The 21,982-nt window shown below is 35.7% G+C and overlaps 1 protein-coding gene across 1 annotated transcript in view; it reads right to left on the reverse strand.

Moving 5' to 3' along the window:
• LOC148952970 (uncharacterized) overlaps positions 1-21,982 on the reverse strand; it is a 100,976-nt gene that overhangs the window by 65,244 nt on the left and 13,750 nt on the right. The window contains exons 3-6 of the mRNA XM_089087841.1: positions 19,864-20,040; positions 18,870-19,061; positions 8,101-8,292; positions 4,726-4,953 (exon numbers count right to left, since the gene is read on the reverse strand). Of these exons, the coding sequence (XP_088943967.1) occupies positions 4,726-4,953; positions 8,101-8,292; positions 18,870-19,061; positions 19,864-20,040 (789 nt within the window). The remainder of the gene's footprint in view (positions 1-4,725; positions 4,954-8,100; positions 8,293-18,869; positions 19,062-19,863; positions 20,041-21,982) is intronic.

Consider the following 21,982-nt stretch of genomic DNA (forward strand, 5'->3'; position numbering starts at 1 on the left):
TTTACTGTCGTCTTTGTCAACCAGCATCCGTCACTAATTGTGACATGAGTTCGTCCTTACCAGATGCACTTATTGCTTTTGCTGATGACAGTACTCTTGGTACAGCTGGTAGAACTGAGTCTGATCTTCGTTCAAAGATAAATTCCCCTTTTGAAAGAGTTATCCAATGGTTTGATGTAAATTATCTTGCTTTAAATGTCAGAAAGCCATATTTTCTCATTTTCTCCAGAGTTTCAAAGGCTTGCCCTGACTTAAATGAAATACACGTATCAAGAAGTTCTCTAAGTAAACCTAAGGATCGTTACGTTCGATTCCTAAGCATCTTGCTTGACGAAAATCATTCCTTCAAGCATCATATTGACCTGATTAAAATGAAATTCTCCAGGAATCTTGGAATCCCTAGTAAGCTTAAAGATATATGTCCTGGGTTGATTCATAGAATATTGTTCTACAGTTTTCTTTAATGTTATGCTTTATATTGTTCTGTTACTTTGACCTCAACTTTTCCCTCTTCTTTGTTACCATTTTTAAAACTTATTGATAAAACAAGGACTCTTATTAAGGAAACTAACCGATCTTGACTTAAACCATTGCTTGATTTGAAATCTCTCTATTTTCTTTCTTGTTCTTCTTTCATCTTTTTACAGTTGCACGGCCATCTCCCTGCTGCTCTATGTTATAATATATCGTTTGTTTCTGATCAATCGACTTATCATCTCCGCACTTCCAGCAATTTACATACTCTTCATACTCCATCAGTGAGGTCTGACTTCAACCCTCTGACAACTTGCAACAGGATTTGGAACACGCTCCCTGTGTCTGCACGAAGCTGCCACTCGTTTGGCATGTTCAAAAATTACGTTAGGGATTTTCTAGTTAGTAATTAAGTTTTTTTGTTTTTTGTTTTTTCTTGTGTTAAGTCTCTTAAAGGTGTGAATGTATGATGTTGAAAATGTTTTTGTTTTTTGTGTATTTGTTTCATTTTTGCTTCTCCCCTGTTTTTTTTCCTGGCCATAGAGCCTTAAGGGGGAGTTTATATTGAAGTGTAATTTGTTGAGTTTATTGATTGAATAAAATTGATTTACTGATTGATTGATTGATTGACTTAGGTAGCGCGATTGCACTGCCTATGTTATTTGTCATTGTTTCATTGATATAAAATGACAAATACTTGCTTCATAAAATGTCTGTGTTTCACCAGACGAACAAAGCAAGAAAATTATTTTCTTTATCGTTTATCTTACCCTTCAATAATGATTCAACGCCCATCCACGAAAACAGCGAGAAGAAGAATTAACAGGAATAAAAAAAAATAATCCTAAAGAATATTCTGCCCCATACATTGTAAATGTATTTTTGAATGCAGGTAATATATTTCAGAATACCTGCTTTTCTTCATTCATTTTATTTCTCTACTTTCCCTTTGGCTCTTCAGTTTTAAACGTGGGGAGAATTTTCGTGGATAAAATTGTCCGCTTAGTGGTATTATCGGGGATTTTCCTCGGGGGGGTGGGGGGGTTAAGGAGAATACGCCTGACAATAATTTGGTCTAACTACCCCGATCGCCAGTCCCCAGGTACTTTGTTATTAAAGATCTATTTCAAAGATTTTGAATAACGGTTTCACCTTTCTCTTTACAAAAGTCGTATTTACAAAAGTAGTATTTTCTAAGGCTGTATTTCACTCTTTACTGCTCTGAAATTTCTTTCTCCCTCCAATTGACCCATGGGGAGACGAGCTCGAAAAACTAGTCCCAGACAAAAATCAAATTCAATTTAATTAATCTTCTTTCTCTATCTATTTAGGAGAACCTGGCCACGAGCAACTGCTTTCGATTCAGGTTGTCTGTAATATTATAAACAAAAGGGATTCAATATTCCCGTGCTAGCTCTTTATTTAGCTTATAATAATCGTTAATTTCTTAGAAATAATAGCGTGAACAATTCTTAGCTTCTTCTTCCAGTTTTTTTTTATTTTTATAAATTACAGGGAATTCGCTATTTTTTGTCTAAGGAGTGATCGAATAATATCCCATATTCACAATTCTAATCTATCTTCTTACCCTTGGCCCAAAAACTTACTACTACAACTGACAACTGCTGCAGTACAAAGCCGCCTGAAAACAACACAGCTACCCTCACTCCTCCTTCATTCCAGTCTATTCAAAGACTCCCTCTTTACACCCACCCAAGAGGCTCCGATTTCGCTTAAACCTTTCCTTACCACCTCCTCCCATCCCATTCGGGGATGATCTGCTCTTTGTTTGACTCTATATGGTCGGCCAAAAAGGGCAATCTTCAGCAACCTATCAGACCCCTCAGCCAACAAACGATCGTGCTCTTTCCTTACCAAGAATAGTCACCATACCACGGTCTAAACTTTACCAATTCTCCATCCCAAATGTCATAGACTACTTATCCCAGCTTGAAAATCTTTAACAGCTGTAACCCATTCCCCTTTGCCAGAAACATACCCCTCTTTACCTGTTGCTTGAGTCATCCTAAACTATGCCTTGGATTGTGGTCCAAAATTGGAATAGTTTCCACTGATGGAAGTTATAAGGTGAGTAAATCCAATACCTCCTGGCGCTCGGTGCTGTCCCATGCACCAGAGCCTCATTCTTTGTTACTAAAACATGAGCTCGTTATTCCAACAATACATACGCTCGTCTTTAATTCTTGATTAGGCAGTTTGGATACTAGTTTGCATAATAAGCTTCCAAACTGAACGTTTTCTCTCCCTCAGGAGCAGCTAATACCTCTAATTCAGTCTAAAAAGCGAAATGATAATATTGAATTTACAAATATAAATATTTGCCATTTGAGACATATCCGGAATGGCAAGTATAATTCATATTTAGTCTAAAGTGAAAAGTAATGATGAAAAAAATTTAAGCGAATTTTGAATAAGAGATTGATCCTCGAAAATCCATATCAATTTTCTAAAGGGACATGCAGTTCCAATTTACAAGTTATTAAAGAAATTTTTCGGTCCTTTTTCGGGTCATATTTTATAGAAAACTTTTTTTTCACTGGAATCATCTCGGTCTAAGGACTTTCAGATATGAAGTTGAAGAAAATTAAAAAAGAAATGTTTGGTTGGGTTCCCCAGCTTGGTTCCAAGACCAAACTGGGAATAAATAAGGTTTGAAAAAAACAAACAAAGGGGATTTTTAGCCAATGGAAAAAGACGGAAAAAAAAATGAACAATGCAGATATTTCGGTGTAGACCTCCACTAAGCTGGTCTCAACAATCAAAAAAGGGAGGAAGAGAGAAAGGTATAAAAAAAAATAAGCTCTTGAAGTAAACTGAACAACAAACAAGACAAAAAGAAGACCATTCAAAATTACATTTAGCAAGAATTCTTTCCCTAGTGACGACCGCAGCCTGTCTACTAATCTGATTTGTTTTACGAGGGCTAATTGATCTTGTTTTAAAATGATAAGGAATGTAATCTGAATCTCTTTATTGAATTACAATAAAGAACATCTAGAAAAAAATGTCCCCAGTATCAAACAGTTGGCGGTAACGAACTGTGGGTAAGGAGCAACACGGGCTAATGGTAACCGAAACTCTGAAAAAAACAAAACAATTTTGATAGCAAAACAAACACATGTCAAAAGAATCATCTTTATATTGTGATTTTAAATATGTGTGAATCGTTAAGCTTTAAGATGGACTTCAAAAATGAAGAACCAAAGTTACTAAATTTGCTTTATTTTTGATAAAACGTAAGCGATCTTAACGAAAACTACACCCTCAAATTCAGCATATCAGGGAACTCTGTTACAGAGTTTTTGAGCCCCTGTTCATACATACATTTATGTCAAAGTTCCATTTAACTGAGTTGATTCATTTAGGGCCTTGTAAAACTATACAAAGCGGTGTATAATTACAAATCAGTCATTATGAAGTAGAGTCGGAGGGTCTTTATGTAAACGGGTAAGTGCACTTTAACTTCAAAATTACGTTCTTATGCCCAAAATCATTAGCTGTCTGAGATACTTAACGTACCAATAAAATATTGGAAGGGGGGGGGGAGAAAGTAATCTATAATCTCTCTCGATTCCTAGGATAAGTATAGACTATGCTTGCAATACTAGTGATACAGGTTGATAGCACTCCTCCAACTACAGACAAACTTCTCCGTGTACCATAAAAGGTTATACTTGCGTAATCATCAGAATAGAGGTAAAGAGGCAAGGTTGTGTGAGTGGTACTGAACATTGGCATGGTCAGGAAATTTCCTGAGGAGGAGGATTCGAAGCGGCAAACAGAAGACTACCCAATCATTTGCCGAGTAATCTCAAACGTTACTTTTACGTTACGTTACGTTACGGCTTTGATGACCTGAAGGAGGATTAACACGATATATAATTTAATGAAGAAATTAATTTTTTCATCCTAGAGTAAAGCAGAAGTCGACTGTCTGAACCCCGACTTTTATGAAGCTCTTCGTTTTGGTAACAAAGTAATTCAAACTGGTGCTATTACAATAGTCTGAGCACAGTTGCATGGGGTTTAGGTTGCAAAGCAGTTGAGCTGCATGAGTAAGCAGGATTAGAAAAATTGGAGGGAAGGACGAGGAGAAAAGGCTGCTAACGGCATTCAGTTTATTTTGGGCCACCAGTTTCTAATTATTTTGAGAGAAAAGTTCTATGTAACAAGGGAAAGGGAATCTCAACCTCTTCTCTTTGCTCAGATTTAACAAAATTAATTTCTTACCTTCGTCACTGATATCGTCTACATCAGAATCAGAGGATTCATAGTAGACAGCATTGTTCTTCCTTCGTCTGAGAACCAGTTTTTCTTGATCAGCGGGTGCTGAGTGAGCTATCAAAAGAGATGCTTTTTCGTTGTGTCCTACAGATTGTGGAGGCGTGACAGCTGGCTTTTGGTTGCTCAGGATTAGCTGATTGGAGATAAGAGGTTTTTCTGCAGTATCCATATCTACTGATATAGAAAAAAAAACGTTGTCATTCTGTATTTCTACAGATGTCAATATATCAGCTTTGGTATCGGTCATCATAAAAGACATTCTGCTTGGTTAAAACTATTCAAGCTAACTTATTTTACAATGGTTCTCATTAGATTTTTTTCCTAAGAAGACCAAGGCTATCCAGTGCCTAGCACCCACGCGAGTTACCAACGAACTAAGTCCATGAGTACTAGTACTTTTCCTTAGTACAGAAATGGAACTTTTTAGCGTAAAACTTAATAGAATTAACTTGTATAAAAACCAGAAATTATACCATCATGGATGAAGTCATCAAGAAGACAACAAAAATATGTGATTAAGGCGCACAAATTCAATCTTTTCGCATTTACTAAGCAAACTCAATATTTTCCAGAGATTAAATGAACTAAGTTATAATAAGTATGTTTTAATCCATCCGCTTCCGAAAATACTGAAATGCTCTAAAATATCAGCTCACGGTAATATTGAGCTGAAACTATTTGGGTTCTTTTGGTTTGTCGGTCTTAAGATACCAATAGACAGAAATCATACCTATGTTGCTGAATCTTTACCATTTTTATACAGAAAGAACAATAAAAAGCATGGGACTAATCGACACAAAAATGAATCAAGTGAAAAGACAAACATATTCAATTAAAACAAGTAACCTAAGGCACAAGCTTAAAAAAATTTCTCTCTATAGAGAAAAATTTTTAATTCCTATGAAGCATCAGAATTTGAGATGCCAGATGAGGTGGGAAAATGTCTAGCCCCACAGCAAGGAAGCAACTCTTATCCTCATGGATAACATACCTATCCAGCATTAAAGAAATTAAGGTAAGAAAGAAAAGAGTAAAAGCACAGAACCTGAGAGGCTTGATGGAAATATATATATAAAAAAAAATGTCTTACATTCTGGTAATGTCACCAAAAATCGAATACAGGGAAGTAGGGGTTACTCTGCTTGAACCTCCCCCCCCCCCAAAAAAAATGTCCAACATGTACAAAAAACATCTAGTTTTTTTACGTTTTTGAAGTTTTGTGTACCCCCCCCCTCTCTCCCTGTCTGTACCAAATCCAGGATGAATTCCTGCAAATTGGAGAAAAAGAGCAAAGTGACAAAGCTAGAGGTTGCGATTCAATTAAGAAAAAGTACCAGTTATTACCTAAAACTGAATTCCAACCTTTCCACCAAAAAAGAAATTTGAGCAATTCTGAGGCCGGTAAATTTGCAAAATGGCAATATTTTACCATTTGATTTATTGTATCACTTTAGTTCAAGGCTTCAGACCCACAATTAAAAACTGTAGAAATCAAATTGAAGATACTATCTTGGGAATTAAAGAAATAAATTAACCTTTCTGACAAAATAATGCGATTGATGTAAGTACCAATGGCATTCTGGCTATACTAATGATTTCATAAACTAAAAAAGTCTGGACATCAGATGCAGGATCACCAAATTTTGTATTTTTAAAACCTTTAAACAGCAGAACTTTTTTAGCTCTGTTGCCCAGTGATTTACCGAGACAGCAATTTCTTCCTTAGGTTTTTTTCGTTGTACTTATGAGCTAGTCTTAAGACAGTCAGTTTAGACATATTTGGCTAACAAATTTGATTGAGTGATCATTCTAAATTAAACTTGGAATTGTACAAAATTTCATTGACACGGATTTGACTGTGACAAGTTGTGGTACTACTATGGCAAAGTAAATTTTTTCTAAAATGGGTGGAGCTAGAGGATCAAACGTTTGCTTATTATACTTGGAATGTTCAATATCACTAATGTTCAGAATTTTGACTCCTTTGTCTCGTGACTTGAAAAGAAAATGAAGAAATCACAAGATTTTAAGGTACAAAGAGTAGGCTATCACGCTAAAATCTTACCGCCATGAAGTGCTAGGGTATGTGCTCTGCTCAAGACGTGAAATATGGGCCTGACTAAAATTCTGATATTTACTAGCTTGTCTTTTCATTAAAGACTGCAACGTGCAAAGCAAATTTTATCAAATTTTAACCTTACTAAATTTACTTGAGATTGAAGTTTAAATACCGCTCTTTAATTCAGCTAAAGCAACTCATCTTTTAAAAAAAAAATAGCATTGCTATTTCATCCAAGACCAGGTAGGCACCACAATATGTGTTAATTTATATTAATCATTATTTTTTCTCATGATCTTCATCACCGCTTGACTGTTTTACTGAACAAAAAGAGAAATATCAGATGTCAAGTAAAAACGATGTCAATTCTTTTACCTTGCCTCTCTCAGACACAAGCACAAGAATTAATTTAGGAAGCATAAAATTAGGATTCATTGTTGATTAAGACATATTTAAAATGAGGTCTATATAGCGAATACTAATTTTGAAAATTATCTAAATGTAGACCCATTCATAATTAAACTTAGGTAATACCCAGAGCTAACTGAGGCGGAGCCCAAGTTCAACTTATTTGAAATTGAAATTGAAATTGATTCAGCCAAATAGAATTTCATTCTCAATGCTAGTTCGTATAGAAACAAAACCAGACAAGTTAATAGGAATTTGAACTTCAAAATTCAGGTAATTTAAATTTAAATTTACCGACGGCTTCGGTATCGAGTTTTAGTATTATCTGATTCTCATTGAAAGTAAACACACAGTTAATAGACCTTTAGCGATAAAATTACGCTGAGACGTAAGATTTGAAAGAAGTAATATTCTATAAATCCTTACGAAGACTAATTGTCACTCAATAAAGGTCAAGCAATTTATTAAGTATTTTGAGGCTCCAAAATTTCCTCATAAGAAACTGTATCAGCTGTAATGAGCGTGTTCCTGGATTTATTATCATCAGGAATACATTTGTTCATAATTTCCTCCTAAATACTTAATTGAACAATGTTTTAACATGGTCTTCCTATTATAAAGCCTAAGAAACCAAAAATTCCTCTACTTGCACTATACTAACGTTAAAAAGGTTACATTTCGACTAATCCATCATTTTTAAATAAAATTATAAAAATTATCTTATTAGAAATGACGGTTTATGAAAACCTGGCTTACAGTCCTTATTGTAATCAGTATTTGATTCTGTTAGATATCTAGTGCTACTCGACAAAAGAAAATGGAAGACAAATTAACTAAAAATTGTATATCCTTACCCTCAACTATTGGTGCAGTTGTTACAAGTGACTTAGATAAAGCCTCAGGGTGATGAAATGCAACGTCAGATTCGGTTTTGATATTCAACATGCGATCAGTTAAAGATGATGGACATCCGTACGAAAACAAGGAATCTTTAGTATCTTGACCTACAGCGTCTTGATTTGACAAAAAAATTTTCGTTTCCAAGCCTTAAAAAACACAGTAATTACATAAAATAGAATTTATTTCCTATTACACCCCATAGGCCATTTTGAAAAAAATATAAAACAAAGAACAATTAGACAGAAATTAAAAGATCCTAACATAATCCTACAGAAATCTAGCTCTATGATCCATGGCGAGACAAAGGAATCGTGTCAAACTCCTGACACTCATAAAACAGTCATCCGCATACACTCCCACCAACCACTCAAAATCATCCATACTAAACAGGTCAATTCTACAATCATACATACACTACATACACTTTCATTCAAACCACACATAGGATAAACAATATGGACCAGTCTTTGAGCTTTCCCTCTCGATTAACTTCCTTCTTTGGCCCGGTGGAAAACTATCAGCCCTCATTTCAACAAATAACTTTATTTCCTTTTTATTCAAACCCACCTTAAAAAATAAAACTTCATCCCAAATATCCTTCCACCGACAATATCCACCCAGTGAATTCGAAAGCAAGCGATGGGCTAGGCATGCCTGTGTTTATTAATCCTGTAAAATCCTTTCAACTAATCCACATACTTAGTCCCTAATATCTTCAAGCCCTAAACCGTCCCTCACATATGACATAATCGACTCCAATATACTCTTAACTTGCATACAGTTTACACAACATACAGTTTAACCATTCTTGCAAAAACAAAATAAAAAAAAGTTAAGCAAAGAACCAGCTAAACTTTGCAGTTTACACTATCGGGCAAGAAAGAAAGAAAAATAGAAAGAAAATAGGAAAAAATCCTTCGAAAGAAAAATAGGAGGAAAAGATGCATATGTCAACTAAAGGTAACGAATTTATAATCCCTTTACAAGACAAGCTTTGGCAAGTTGAGAGGAACAGAAGCAATTTGAATATTAGCGACCGTGTAAAGAAGAAAAATTGACCGCGTAGTAGGCTAGGTTTCATCCACCGCGGTATCCCAGTGAGGTTACAGCATTCGTTGTGGCTTCACTGAATGCTAAAATATAATATATACGTGGCTTCACTCAGCAAAAATATAACATAAGTCCAAAGTCTTGCTCAAATAATTCAATCAAAGATCATGGATTCCAATTCCAAATTCTTCACTGTATCTTAGTGCTGAAACAAATTAACCAGCAAAGCAGGAAATTTGGTTCAATAGCCATTGACTATTTCTCACTTAAACATCGTCCTGGACGTCCGCCTGCTCGTTATTCAGAGGCATTTGCTAATTATGGAGCCAACCCGCTGAATGACTGGAAATCATTCTAAGCTAAGGAGTTCTGCGGTATCCTTAAAGTCTAATTGACCGGCTTGGATGTCGCAATCTACGACAACTGATCTTTTCTGGGGCCGGCATACCAAAGTTCACTGGGCAAAATAGATGACAGCTATGAAAGCCTTTCCGAACTCATGAAGATGTTTCCTGGAAAAGGCTTAGATCCCGTGGAACTAACGTTAGAGCTAAAGGCTTTCAAACACTTTTTGGCCAGGGCTGAGGTTGAAACCAACAAAGTCATAAATCACACCATCTTTGAGGGATTATTCCGTGAAATTAACACTGTCAAATGGATATTCCCGACTCTCTGGTCAATTTACTAGTGGTTTACAATAGCAACACCAACTGTGGCCACAGCAGAAAGAAGTTTTAGGAAACTGAAACTGGTCATGACACGTTTAGGCACAAAGATGGACGATGACCGTTTGGATCACCTTGTCATGATATGCTGCAAGACTGACGTTACAGACGAGCTGAAACTTGACAAATTACTGAAAGTAATTCGGCTGGCTGTATTTCTGGCTGTAGTCTGGCTGTCATCCAAACCAAGACGTTTGGATTTTTAACTGAAGGTATATAGTTGTATTTTCTTCTTTTTTTTGTTGAATCTGTGTATTTTAATTTAAAACTTGCCAATTTTTCATTTCTGAGATCTTTTTGTATATAAATCATGTTATCACTTTTCTCCTAATATATTGCTCCATTCTTGACTAGGTCACCATGTCGTTGTTCATACGCTTCTTATGGGAACTCCTTACTTACAGTTCGTTACCACGAACTGTTTGAAAAGAACTAAGCAACTATTCTTCCTCAGATTATATGATTCTTTAAGCTGAATTGTGATCCCAAGTTTCGTATTAGAAATGGGCATTATGTTAATTAATGGTGAAAACAGTTGGTATAAATGATCAACCAGTCGGTAAAATCAATCACTCCCCCCCCCCCCCCAAATATTTTGGCTAGTAACGCCCTGGTCTGGAACCTATATCATGGGTTAAGTCAAATTTAATCGGTTTCATGTAAATAAGAATATATGGCTACACATTGAACAGGTAAATAAAAAATCCTAAACTATTCTTAGATTATTGTATATCTATCTTATTAAACGAGAAATAACTGTATATGCGTATATTTTTCCTCGAAAACAGCACAATTTTTCTAAAAACTGGCATACGGGCATTTTCTGTGTGAAAAGAAGATTTAAATCGACCTAGACTTTGGGAAAACTCTTTTAAAGTACCATTTTTCATACAAAGGACGTCAGTTGGCAGAATGGAAAGTGCGTCGGATTCTAAAAAATATTTTTCGTTGTTTCGTTATAATACCGTGACAAATATTTGCTTCAGATATATTGAGGTTGATATGAGTTCTATACTTTATTTATTGATGAAACTACATTTATTTTTTAATTTCAATCCGGAGAAACATCAAATAAAGATAAATATATATATATATATATATATATATATATATATATATATATATATATATATATATATATATATATATATATATATATATATATATATATATATATATATATATATATATATATATATATATATATATATATATAAACATATATATAGGTGTTAGAATTCAGACTTGCTTCCAAAAACAAATATCTTTGAAAAAAACTGCTGTATGAAAAGAAATCAAAAATGCAGTTTTTTTGTAAAAAGTGATTCTATTTTTAATTTTTGTTTTGTTTTTTTGATTAAAAAAGACACTAGAATTTTTAATTTCCGTTTAATTTCCGAATGAGCCCTCTTACGACATTCTAGGACTACTGGCTCGATACGACCGCCCCTGGGGAAAGAAAAAGCAAACAGGTAAACACGCATCCGTGATTTTTCTTTGGCAAAAATACCAAATTCCACAATTTTGCAGATAGGAGCTTGAAACCTCTACAGTACGGTTCTCTGCTACAGTGAAACTGATGGTGTGATTTTCATTAAGATTATATGACTTTTAGATGGTGTTTTCTCCTTTTTTCAAAAATAAAGCAAATTTTCTCAGGCTCGCAAATTTTCATGAGTAAAACTAAATTTAATGAAACGTAAATATTTAAAACAACAAGAAATCCAATTGTTTTGATGTATCTATTGGCATTAAAATTCCATTTTTTTAAGTTTCGGTTACTATTGAGACGAGTCGCGCTTACTATACAGTTCGTTACCACGAACTGTTTGTTTGTACATAATGCAGTTATGATCGGACTTGCTAATCATCACATTCTTCCCATGCCATCTTATTGACTTTCCTATTTTTTTTTTTCCATGGCATCCTTAATTCCGTATTATTCGGATAAGGCTTCAATTTTTTCTACAAATGACAAGACAAATGTTTTAGCTACAACCAATATATCTTCGGATTTGTTTCGTAGAGGTTTCAATCTTGAAACTCATGAACCTACCAACCTTTATGCATGAGTTTGAATGTTTAGTTTGGAGGTAGTAAGAGAGTGGTATTACAATCTTTAAGATATGAAGAAAAATCATAGCAGTAACAATTAAAAAACTAGTACACTTTGGATTTTCTCTATTTCGTTAATCCATCCTTATGTTTTGTATTGTTCTTCTGTATGTTTGGGTACGTTCAATTGTTAATCCTGTGTGAATTACTCAACATAAGTCTATTAGAGTATTATCAGGTGAATCAGAAATGGAGTCGGTTCAAAAAGTATATAAGGATCTTAGGATATTCTCAGCGTCAGTTTTTCATGATTTTTATATATTAATATTTATGCATAAATATTATATGAACTGCTCCCGGAGTGTTTTAATGGTTTACTTTATAGCCGATGGAATATACATAACCATAATACTAGGGGTATTGACTACTATTATGCTCCGCATGTAGTGTCTGCCAGGTCTACGTTTTCTTTTATTATGAAGGGTACAAAATTATGGAATGATTTAGAAAAAGAAATAAAGAAGATGGAAAATTTTAGTAACTTTAAAGGAAAATTGAAAGAAAAATTATTAAGTAATCAGGAATTTTAGTTTTGTCTGTTTTGGAGATTTCAGTCGATTTAAACTAAGTTGTAATTGCTTGTAGTTTGGTGAGTGTCACACCACAGTAAGGACATGGTATGCAGTTGCTACCCATTTAGCATTATTATTATTTTATATATTCCTTCTTTATTTTTCTTTCTTATTATACTGAATTTAAATGATGTTACATGTATGTGTTTCTTACCTGACTCACTCCACATCAACCATTTGGTTTTGGATGAATCATATCGAATTTTGTATGTAGATTGTTGTTGTTGTTAAATAAATATTGATAAATATTACACTAAAAATAAAAAAAAATTAAAACCTAGGAGCTTGAGAAGAAATTCCAAAGCGTCACACCTTACTTTGGTGTTGAATTCATTTAACATGTTTAACATTGAAACCTTCTATAATGCCATCTTCGGCTCGTAAAAAAACAGATTTTGCTATTCAAGACTGATCAATCAGGGACTGACAGGTCCAGTTGCCAATTCTCCAAAAGATCTTAACAGCGGCATCGCTGTGACTGCGCCAACATGTAGCTCCTACCTAGCAAACTGGGTTTCCTTCAGCATACGCCTGTTGTCTTTTTGCTAATTCCCTCAAAAATCTCAGCTTCTTTAAGCAAACCAAAAAACGGAATTGTTGACGGCAGGATCTGTGCTGTATCACTCTCTACAAGTTTAATACATGTGCATAACACCAAATGTGGAAGTGGTTTGGTACGATGTTCGCTATTTTGGCGGTCTGACCACTGTAGGCTCAACTCACATTTGATGCCCCGTTAAAAGCATTTGCTACGCAATTTTCAATGGCGATTCACACCTATTCTAGAGTATTTCTTAATGAAAATAGAAGCACTTCAGTCGATGTTGATGTGACACATTCCAAAGATAGTAATCTCTTAACTACTTCAAACCTATGTACAAAGCGCACCACATATGCACACTGATCATTTCCTGAAACGTCAATCGTTCGTTGTGTGCATCAATATAGGAAACTTAAAAGCTTCCTTTATCTTTGATGATATTGCTTCTTTTATCAAATTTCGAATAACTGCAGAGATTTTGATGGCAGTGTTATTACTGAGAAATGTAACAAATCTTCCTCTTCCTAATGCTTCACTCTTCATTTCGGTTTCTCTTCCTTAAGCTTTCTTCTCGCATAGGATCGTTCACTTTTACGAGTAATCATGTTTAAAGGATTTTTTAGTGTAAAATCATGTTTACTGAGTAAAATAATCAGCTCTAAAAAAATTACCTTGATTTGTGGATTCTTCATTGCATGTGTAGTGGCTCTGAATTCTGTAGTGGCTCAAAAAGCAAAGCCTTGTTAGCCTGTTAGTTTGTAATTTCAACAATAACTTCAGCGACGTGTCTTTTTTCCACAGCCTTTTGCTTGCTCCTTTGCTGCTGGTTACTTAGATGTATATCGTAAGCTGATATTTTTTTTTTTTTTCTTTTTGTTTAGTGGTCATGAATAAAGTAAAGGACTATAAATGAGCTTTGGAGGCTTCATAATCTTCGACTCTTCAATGTACATGTCTCCAATCGTCAAATCTGGTACAAAAGCTTGAACTCACTGTGCAATAGACCAGGCAAATATAACAGCAGAGTTTTTTTTATTTGTTTCATTGTAGGATAGCCCTACGTAAAGAGAGGCCATCAATTCGTTCGACAGCAAATATTGTATTCTTCATTTAAAAAACGAACATTTTTTCATTGGGCTGTTGGGGATGACAAGAAAAAAAAACTGAGAGATCTTTTGGGCTTAGCTTTTTGAAGCCATCTTTTGCATCAGATACACAAGGAAATTCATATTCTATATTTAAATATTCTTTTCGTGACTGAGGGGCTGATGGAGGAAATTATTTTTTCTGATCGTTGATATTGCCACCAAAATAGTAGCTGAGTTTTCCGTGAAATAAAGGTCATTAATAGAACTTAAACCATGTTTAGTGGCATGATTTTTTCAGACGTTATTATGGATAGGAATTCCCATTAATAATGTGCGTGCTTGACTGTTGATTTATAAACAAGACGGAAAAAGTTAGGTTACAATGCGCTCACCTCATACCTGCCTCGCCTCCTAATAATAGCAATTTAACTCTGGTACCAGCCAAGTGACTCTGTAAGCTCAGCGAGAGTCAACCCTCTAAATGGGTACCTGAAGAAATCTGAGGAAAGTAAGTAGGAAGGGTATGCGAAAGCACAGAATGGCAGGCCCCCAACCCCCCATTGCACTTCCTGGTTGAAAGGCCTTGAAACAGATATCAGCACGGCCGGTTTGGAATTTCAGGATGCCTTTTTTCTGGTGCAGGTGCTGCATCCGTGATGAATTTCACAATACGCCTTTTGTGTGCCACACAGTAACATTCATCCATCGAGGGCCGACTTACGAGGCAACTCGCACAACTACTCAATTTACACTAACAAAACCCCTCAATTAATTGTAAATAACGTAATAAAAGAAATAGTAACGAAAAGAGTAGAAGAAGGACGTGCAAAGAGCCATCGAGCGAGTTTAACCCTCTCAAAGGGGGACACTCATCGTTATCATCCATGACTGAACAAGATTACAGGTAAATCACTTGAACACAGCAAGTCCAGCCCTTTTGAGAATACACAGCTCTAAACTTAACCATTAAACTTACAAAGCAGATTTGTCAATGAGAAGCTTCGTTGGAACTTTTTGCACATAGACATTGACCGACAGTGACTCTGATTGCGGGACACAGTACAGACAATAAACGCGACCCTCAAAACAGTAGGAGAATCAATTTAAAATATGCCTCACTAGCTCTCCCGCAGCCCATAGTCTGCCAGCGTCCGACCACTTCGATAAAAATTCTGGGGGGTTAGATGGCCGATGTTGACACCACAGCCCATTTAAAGCGGGAGACCGCCACACTTTATCCAAACAGATTACTGGATAGGGCCAAGCCTATGCTAACTAAAGCAAACAAACATTTTGGCAGCAGAACTTGCAGTGCTGCCAACCTGCTACTAAAATAATGATTTATTTAATAATAGTCATTAATGCAAGGAAACTAGGGAGCGAATGCCTCAAATAGCATGTAGATTACACCCAGCCGTAAACGAGCTTTTTCAAAATTAATTTCTCAAAAGCGAAAATTATAATTTGAATTGTGGCAACGCTGGTGCGATTACGTCTCTGAGCTATTCCTTGCGAAATAATATTGTTTCAACGGTAAAAGCTACCGATTTTGCGTGAATCAGATATCAATCGACTCCCTAAAATTCAGTGAATCGACTGTGATAAAAATCCAGCTGCAAACCTCCATCTCGTCTCATTCCTGGATCTTTCATTTCAAACAAAAAAGCTACTCCGTTTTGCAGTATTGTCAGAGACTGATTTTTGAACTTTTTAAGGTGTGCCCGAATTTTACAGTGCAGTGTTGCCACGTGCTGTAGTAAAGGTCCACAAGTCCAAAGCCCCCGCCCCCAAAAAAAAAGACGACAGTGACGATTTCCCGAATAAGCAAGCAGAAGAGGGGAGGTTTCTTGTTGCAAGTGCCGTCGTACCTGCCAGGAGTGGGGTCTCCCTTAAACTGTGGGGAATAGGTAGCAAGAACCTACGCTTTCCTTGCTTATTGGCGCTGAATATGGCACAGACGAATTTACATCTCAACCCAAGCCTGAACTTTCTCCAGTCAAACAGAAAGCTGGATCTAGCGTTGCTGTCGAAAATGACTTGCAATTTCTTCGACAGCATTACGCGACACTAAATTGGAGCTCATTCAGATAACATTCCCTGCAAGAACCTCTCAAGCTACGAAAAGCCGAACAAAAGATTCAGCGACATCAGAAATCCTGGATTTGCTAGCTGAATGCGACCGGAACAACATCCAACTTACAACTTTTGTCATCACTCATCCTTCTCAAGTCCCACAGGTCCCCGAGAGTAATTTCTCTATCCTGCTAGGAGAAATGCGGGATCTGAAGAGCTCTATGTCCGTCGTCAAGAAGTACATGATTGGTGTTAAATTGACTGCCTCCCTAGCCATTGGCGCTACAGCAGCAAGAAACACCGAGCAACCAATTTTTACTGTAATCGTCAAAGACGCTCTATGTATCGACCCCCTGACTAGAATATAAACATTTGGTTAACTGCAGTCTGAAGATGGCATACAAGGGGTCAGGCAACTGAGAAATAACAAGCTTCATGTCAAATTCAGTGACGTTGTAAAAGCCAAAGCTTTTTGTAGTGAGGCCCCTAGCGTCCTTTCCGCAAAATTGCCAAGTGGCAGCCAAAACAGCTTAAAGTGCAAACTGAGGGAAGAAAAATTGTTTGGCATAATAAGAGGACTTTCCGTTGATGTGGATGCTAATGAACTGGTAAAGCATAATCCAGGCCCTGTAGAGGAAGCTCTCCGCTTCGGACAAAGCGAAACGGTCAGACTGACTTTCAAAAATAAACTGACCATGAACTTTGCCATGTCGAGAACAAGAAATCATGGCGAAGTCTAATTTGACCGGACGACCGTGCACCTAATACTTCCCTGACACTGCATGACTGGCACTCTTACTATACTTTGGTATACGGAGACGAGAATCTTGCCATAACCAACCAGTATGAAAAGGAACTCACAAGCTGGCTTGCGCGCGTCTCGGGCCAGCGCTGTGTTGTTCCCATATCCCTGGAAAAGATCAAACTCTCGGTCAAAACGGCACTTTCCAAAGGAAAAAATGGGACAAATGGCGATGGTCTCACAACAAAATATCTCAAGCACTTACCTGAAAGTTTCTATTCCCACCTTCAGCTTATCTTCTAGATGTGCATCTCCAGGGGTTTTGTACCAAAAAGTTTCCTGAAAGGAGTCATCACTTCTATCGCCAAGAAAGGAAAAGATCCCAATGACTGTAAATCTTACAGACCCATAACAGTCTCTTGCAGCCTGAGCAAAGTGTTTGAGTATGTGATCTTCTCCGAGCTGGATACTGGAGATTTCGGGGATAATCAACATGGATTCCAGGAAGGTCTCAGTTGTCCAGAGGCTCATCTCCTTCTTGCAAATGTACTCATGAACTCAGAGACAAACAAGTCGCCTCTCTATATATGCGCTATAGATATTTCAAAAGCGTTTGACAGTGTCAACCACATGCAAGCAATGAATGCTCTACTGCTGAGTGGTGTAAGTGCGAGCATAGTGAAAACATTGAAATTCTGGTATGAAAATTCAATAGTTTCTGCCAAATGGAAAGATAGAACATAAGATCCCGCCAAAATAGAAAAAGGCATGAGGCAAGGGAACATTCTTAGTCCTCTCATTTTCAAACATGTGATTTCCAATATTCTGGACCACATCTCGCCCTCCCTTCTACTTCACGGTACCGACCTGTCTTACCTTGCATGCGCTGACGACGTCCTTCTGCTCAGTAGATCAAAAGCTGACTTACAAGATAACCTGAGTCGACTCCACAGTGACTTTCTTTCTATCGGACTCTCTATCAATATAGAGAAGTGTGAGTTTTTAACCCTGAACGCACCTAAAAGTGAATCTGTGACCCTCGGCAATCATGCAGTCCCTGCAATGTCTGAGCTACAATATCTGGGTAACATGATTGCAGAAACGATCGGTAAAACCAGGCAATCCATAGTCAAGCAAACAACTACCGCCATTAAACGTGCTTACGGGTTTATAGTGCCGAATCGTGGACGCTACTCCAGGAAATCTCTAGCCTCAATTTATCGTTCAGTTTGCCAGCCACATGTAATCTACCTTGGCGGTGCATCCCATGTGCTGACAGTGAGAGACTGCGAAAAAATCCAAAAGTGCTACTATAAGTATGCGAAATTTTTACTGTATATATCCAAGCTATACCGGAATTCTCGACTGGAAAAATATGGACTTCCGGAGCTATCCAAGCAATGGTCGACCATTCGGGACAATTCAGTGTTCAAAGTCAGATTGATGAGACATCGTTTTTCACCTGCATTTGTTTGAGTTTCGTATCTTTTTTCTTTTTTGTTGTGCTCCACTATAATCTTTTTGTAGATGGTGGGTAATTAAATTATTATTATTATTATTATTGTAGTTCTAAGAATGTTGTTTTTTTAAATGAAGGGCGCTATTATTTTATAAGAGGAGGGACACACCGGGACTTTGCCCGATGTACCGCCGGGCCTGATTGTAGCATTATTAGCAAACATAACCCAGCATATAGTCCTGAAACCTAGCCTTACGAAACATGACCTTTTATCCTGAGTGTATTTAGAATTTATTTATGTCAGAAATCTAGTAGGCCTACTATTTGTCCTAAAAACGGAAAAAAGGTATATAATTACCGTCAACGATGTGTCTAATAGCTATAGATTGTTTAAATAAAGCCTCAGGGTGACGGAGTCCAGCATCAAATTCCATTTTGAAGTCTGGCATGAGAGCTGTCCCAGAGGACTGAGGTTCTTGTGATAAAATCTCATTTTCAACATCTTCGTTAAAATGATCTTCAGTCGATAATGGATCTTTTTCTTCCAAATCTTAAAGAATGCGTAAATAAACGTTAGTAATTCAAATATATACGAATGCTACATGTTATAGCTTAATATTTGGATAATATTTCATTGTCAATATTGACTCCAATTAATAGATAATTTGGGGATGCGGTAACTCGTGCATATGCTGCTACAAACATGAGCAAAGTAAGAAAGAGAAGAATGATCAAACAAGAGGGCAGTTGCTAAGCAGAGCAACCAGGAAATATTAACAAATAATACTACAATTCACACATAAACAAAACAGTTTTGTTAATTACGGAAAAAATGGGATTTTAAATTTTTTAAAGTAAAAAGTAAAAAAAAAATAAGCGTAAAAATTTTACAAATATTTTCGAAGAAAAATTTCACAGAAAAGTAAAGAATTCCGGTAAAGCCTGAAACAAAAGGAATTTTTTAAGACGAGAAGCGAGAAATAACAATAATTATAGTAATGTAGAACAAAGAATAGAAATTCAAAATTGACAAGCTGAAATTACAATGAATAAATAAAGGGAGCTTAAAACAAATGGCAATTAAAATGAAGGACAACACCAAGAAATAAAACAATAGACTCTGCTATAGATAGATAGACAAAACCTAAAAAGACCAGAAATTGAAATGTCTGTTCGTTTTAAGTTTCTCTAAATTTTATATTATTCAGTGTTCTCAGTTAAAATTATATCAGATATTACGTAATTAGTTTTTTAAAAAGGTTACAAAACCCATCATAGGACCCAGAGTGTTATCAAATATGGCTTTAAGCAAATTTCTAATTCGATACAAATCTGAAAATGTGCATCCTTACCATCAAAAGCTGGTCTCTTCTTTACAGAGTGATCGGGAACAGCTCCAAACTGTAGACCTGTGGTATTAAATTCCATTTTGAAGTAAGGCCTGGTATCTGTCATAGCTGGCCGAGGTATATATGGAATAATCGAATCTTCAACATCCTCATTTAACAATGGATCTTTGTCTTCCAAGTCTAAAAAATGGTTGTAAATGTGGCATATACAATCTAGCCAGATACTCATAATTGTATATAGCCAGATACTATTAGATGGACATTTTGTTAAATGCTAGCATTGAGATATAAATCTACTGTTAAAAACGGCCATCGAGACATTATAAGCAGTAGGAGGAAGGAGATTCCAGAAGAAAAATTTTTCATCTAAGCAAAGGTCTGAAAATCACGGATTCTAAAGAATGTTATTTAAAAATTACAATTTTACTTATTGTTATGGGCAATCGGACCCTTAATCATGCGAGAAACGATAACCAATTCAGTCAAAAAACAAACAATGACAAAATTGGTCATGTGGCAATGAATGAAAATAGCCCACACTGTAAGCTATTATAGCCAGGGGCCAGAAGCCAATTTACACTTTACTGAAAACTATTTTATTTCTAGTTAATTGTTCTTATTTGTCATAATGCAAAAAAAAAAACAAAAAAAAACACCAAGATTACTGAAACTAATGAATGAATGCGGGCTGAAGTTTAATATATACTTATATTCATTCCTCAGAATCTTAACAATATTTGATTTGTTAAAATTAGGTCTATAAAAGAAGAAAATGTTTAAAATGTATTTTGTTTTCAGTGAACTGAAAATTACGTTATGGTCCTCAAAAGGCACAGGGGTGTGTTAGCCCTACTTTTTTTGTGACAATTTCTGCTCGTTTTAAGTTTCACTTAGTCATTTATTACAATTTCTGTTTGTATTGGGTTTCATTTATCTATTGCTGGTGATTTACACTTTTGAGTAAACCATAAATTATGTTCTGGTCGTTAGAAGGCACATTTGCTTGAACCGTTATTTAAATTTATTTCTTTCCATCTTTGGTTTAATTTAGCTTTTGATTTTTCTCTTAAAAACTTTTTTTGTGGAAAAATGTTTTAAAATTAGTTTATGTAGATTTTTAACTGACAGTCTTTTTCTTCAACTAAGAAAAGTATATTTTACATCTTTTGGTTTCAGATGTGGTTTACTATTTATACACTGGACAATAAATTTTGTTCAAAATATTGAAATACATATTTTTGTGTCATCATTAAAACGAAAACCAACAACAGAAAAAATATTTGCCTTCCTTCGTTTCCGTGGATTGGTGCCACACGGAAACTCTTAAAATTATCAACAGAGGGACCTACCTAGGCCGCCAGCCCAGCTAGACAGCACATAGCGTTCAAAGACTAAACCATGCTCATTAAATTGCTCTAGCATCCCAATGAACAAATAAACCCTTAAAGCAAAACACGAAGGATATGTCACGTGCAACTAAAAATGTATAATTATGCTAGACAAAACACTCAGGCATTACAATTTAGATAATTTTAAACATTAAATTAGTTTTTTTCTAAGTTTTCTTTATAATTTTACTCTTATGTTCTTGTTGTTCCACGATACAATTTTATTCATAATGCAGGTAATCCTAAGTAAAACTATTTATCTGAGAAGTGAAATAAGATATAGTAAAGTTACTTGCTCAGTCAGTCAGTTGTTCTCTGAGAGTCTAATTGTGGATATTCGAATACCAAAATCTAGTGTTCCTTTGCAAAATGTTGCTATTTGTTGCAGTCCATTTTATTGCTGTAGTACTTGTCAGAGCTTCCAGTTCCTGGATGTTGTTTAGTTGTTGTTAGAGAGTTTAGTATGTCAAATATTGATTGGTCAGTTCATAAAACACCAATGGATTTCATGTCTTTTCAATCTCAGTTTACAGATTTGTTGCATAAAAAATGTTCGCACCAACCCATAAGAGAGACGACGAGACTGCATTGTGTAACTGCATTGGTTAATGAAAGTAGTATACTGTTTAACTGTTTAACTGTTTATTTAATTAATTCAACATAACAAAAAACATATACCCCCAACAGAGAGCAAAACTCGTAAAATTGGGTATTAATAATAAAAAAAAAAATAA

Source organism: Artemia sp. Qi Xiang Cuo, chromosome 4 (genome assembly GCF_049724085.1).
Source record: "Artemia sp. Qi Xiang Cuo chromosome 4, ASM4972408v1, whole genome shotgun sequence".
Lineage (NCBI taxonomy): Eukaryota > Metazoa > Arthropoda > Branchiopoda > Anostraca > Artemiidae > Artemia > Artemia sp. Qi Xiang Cuo.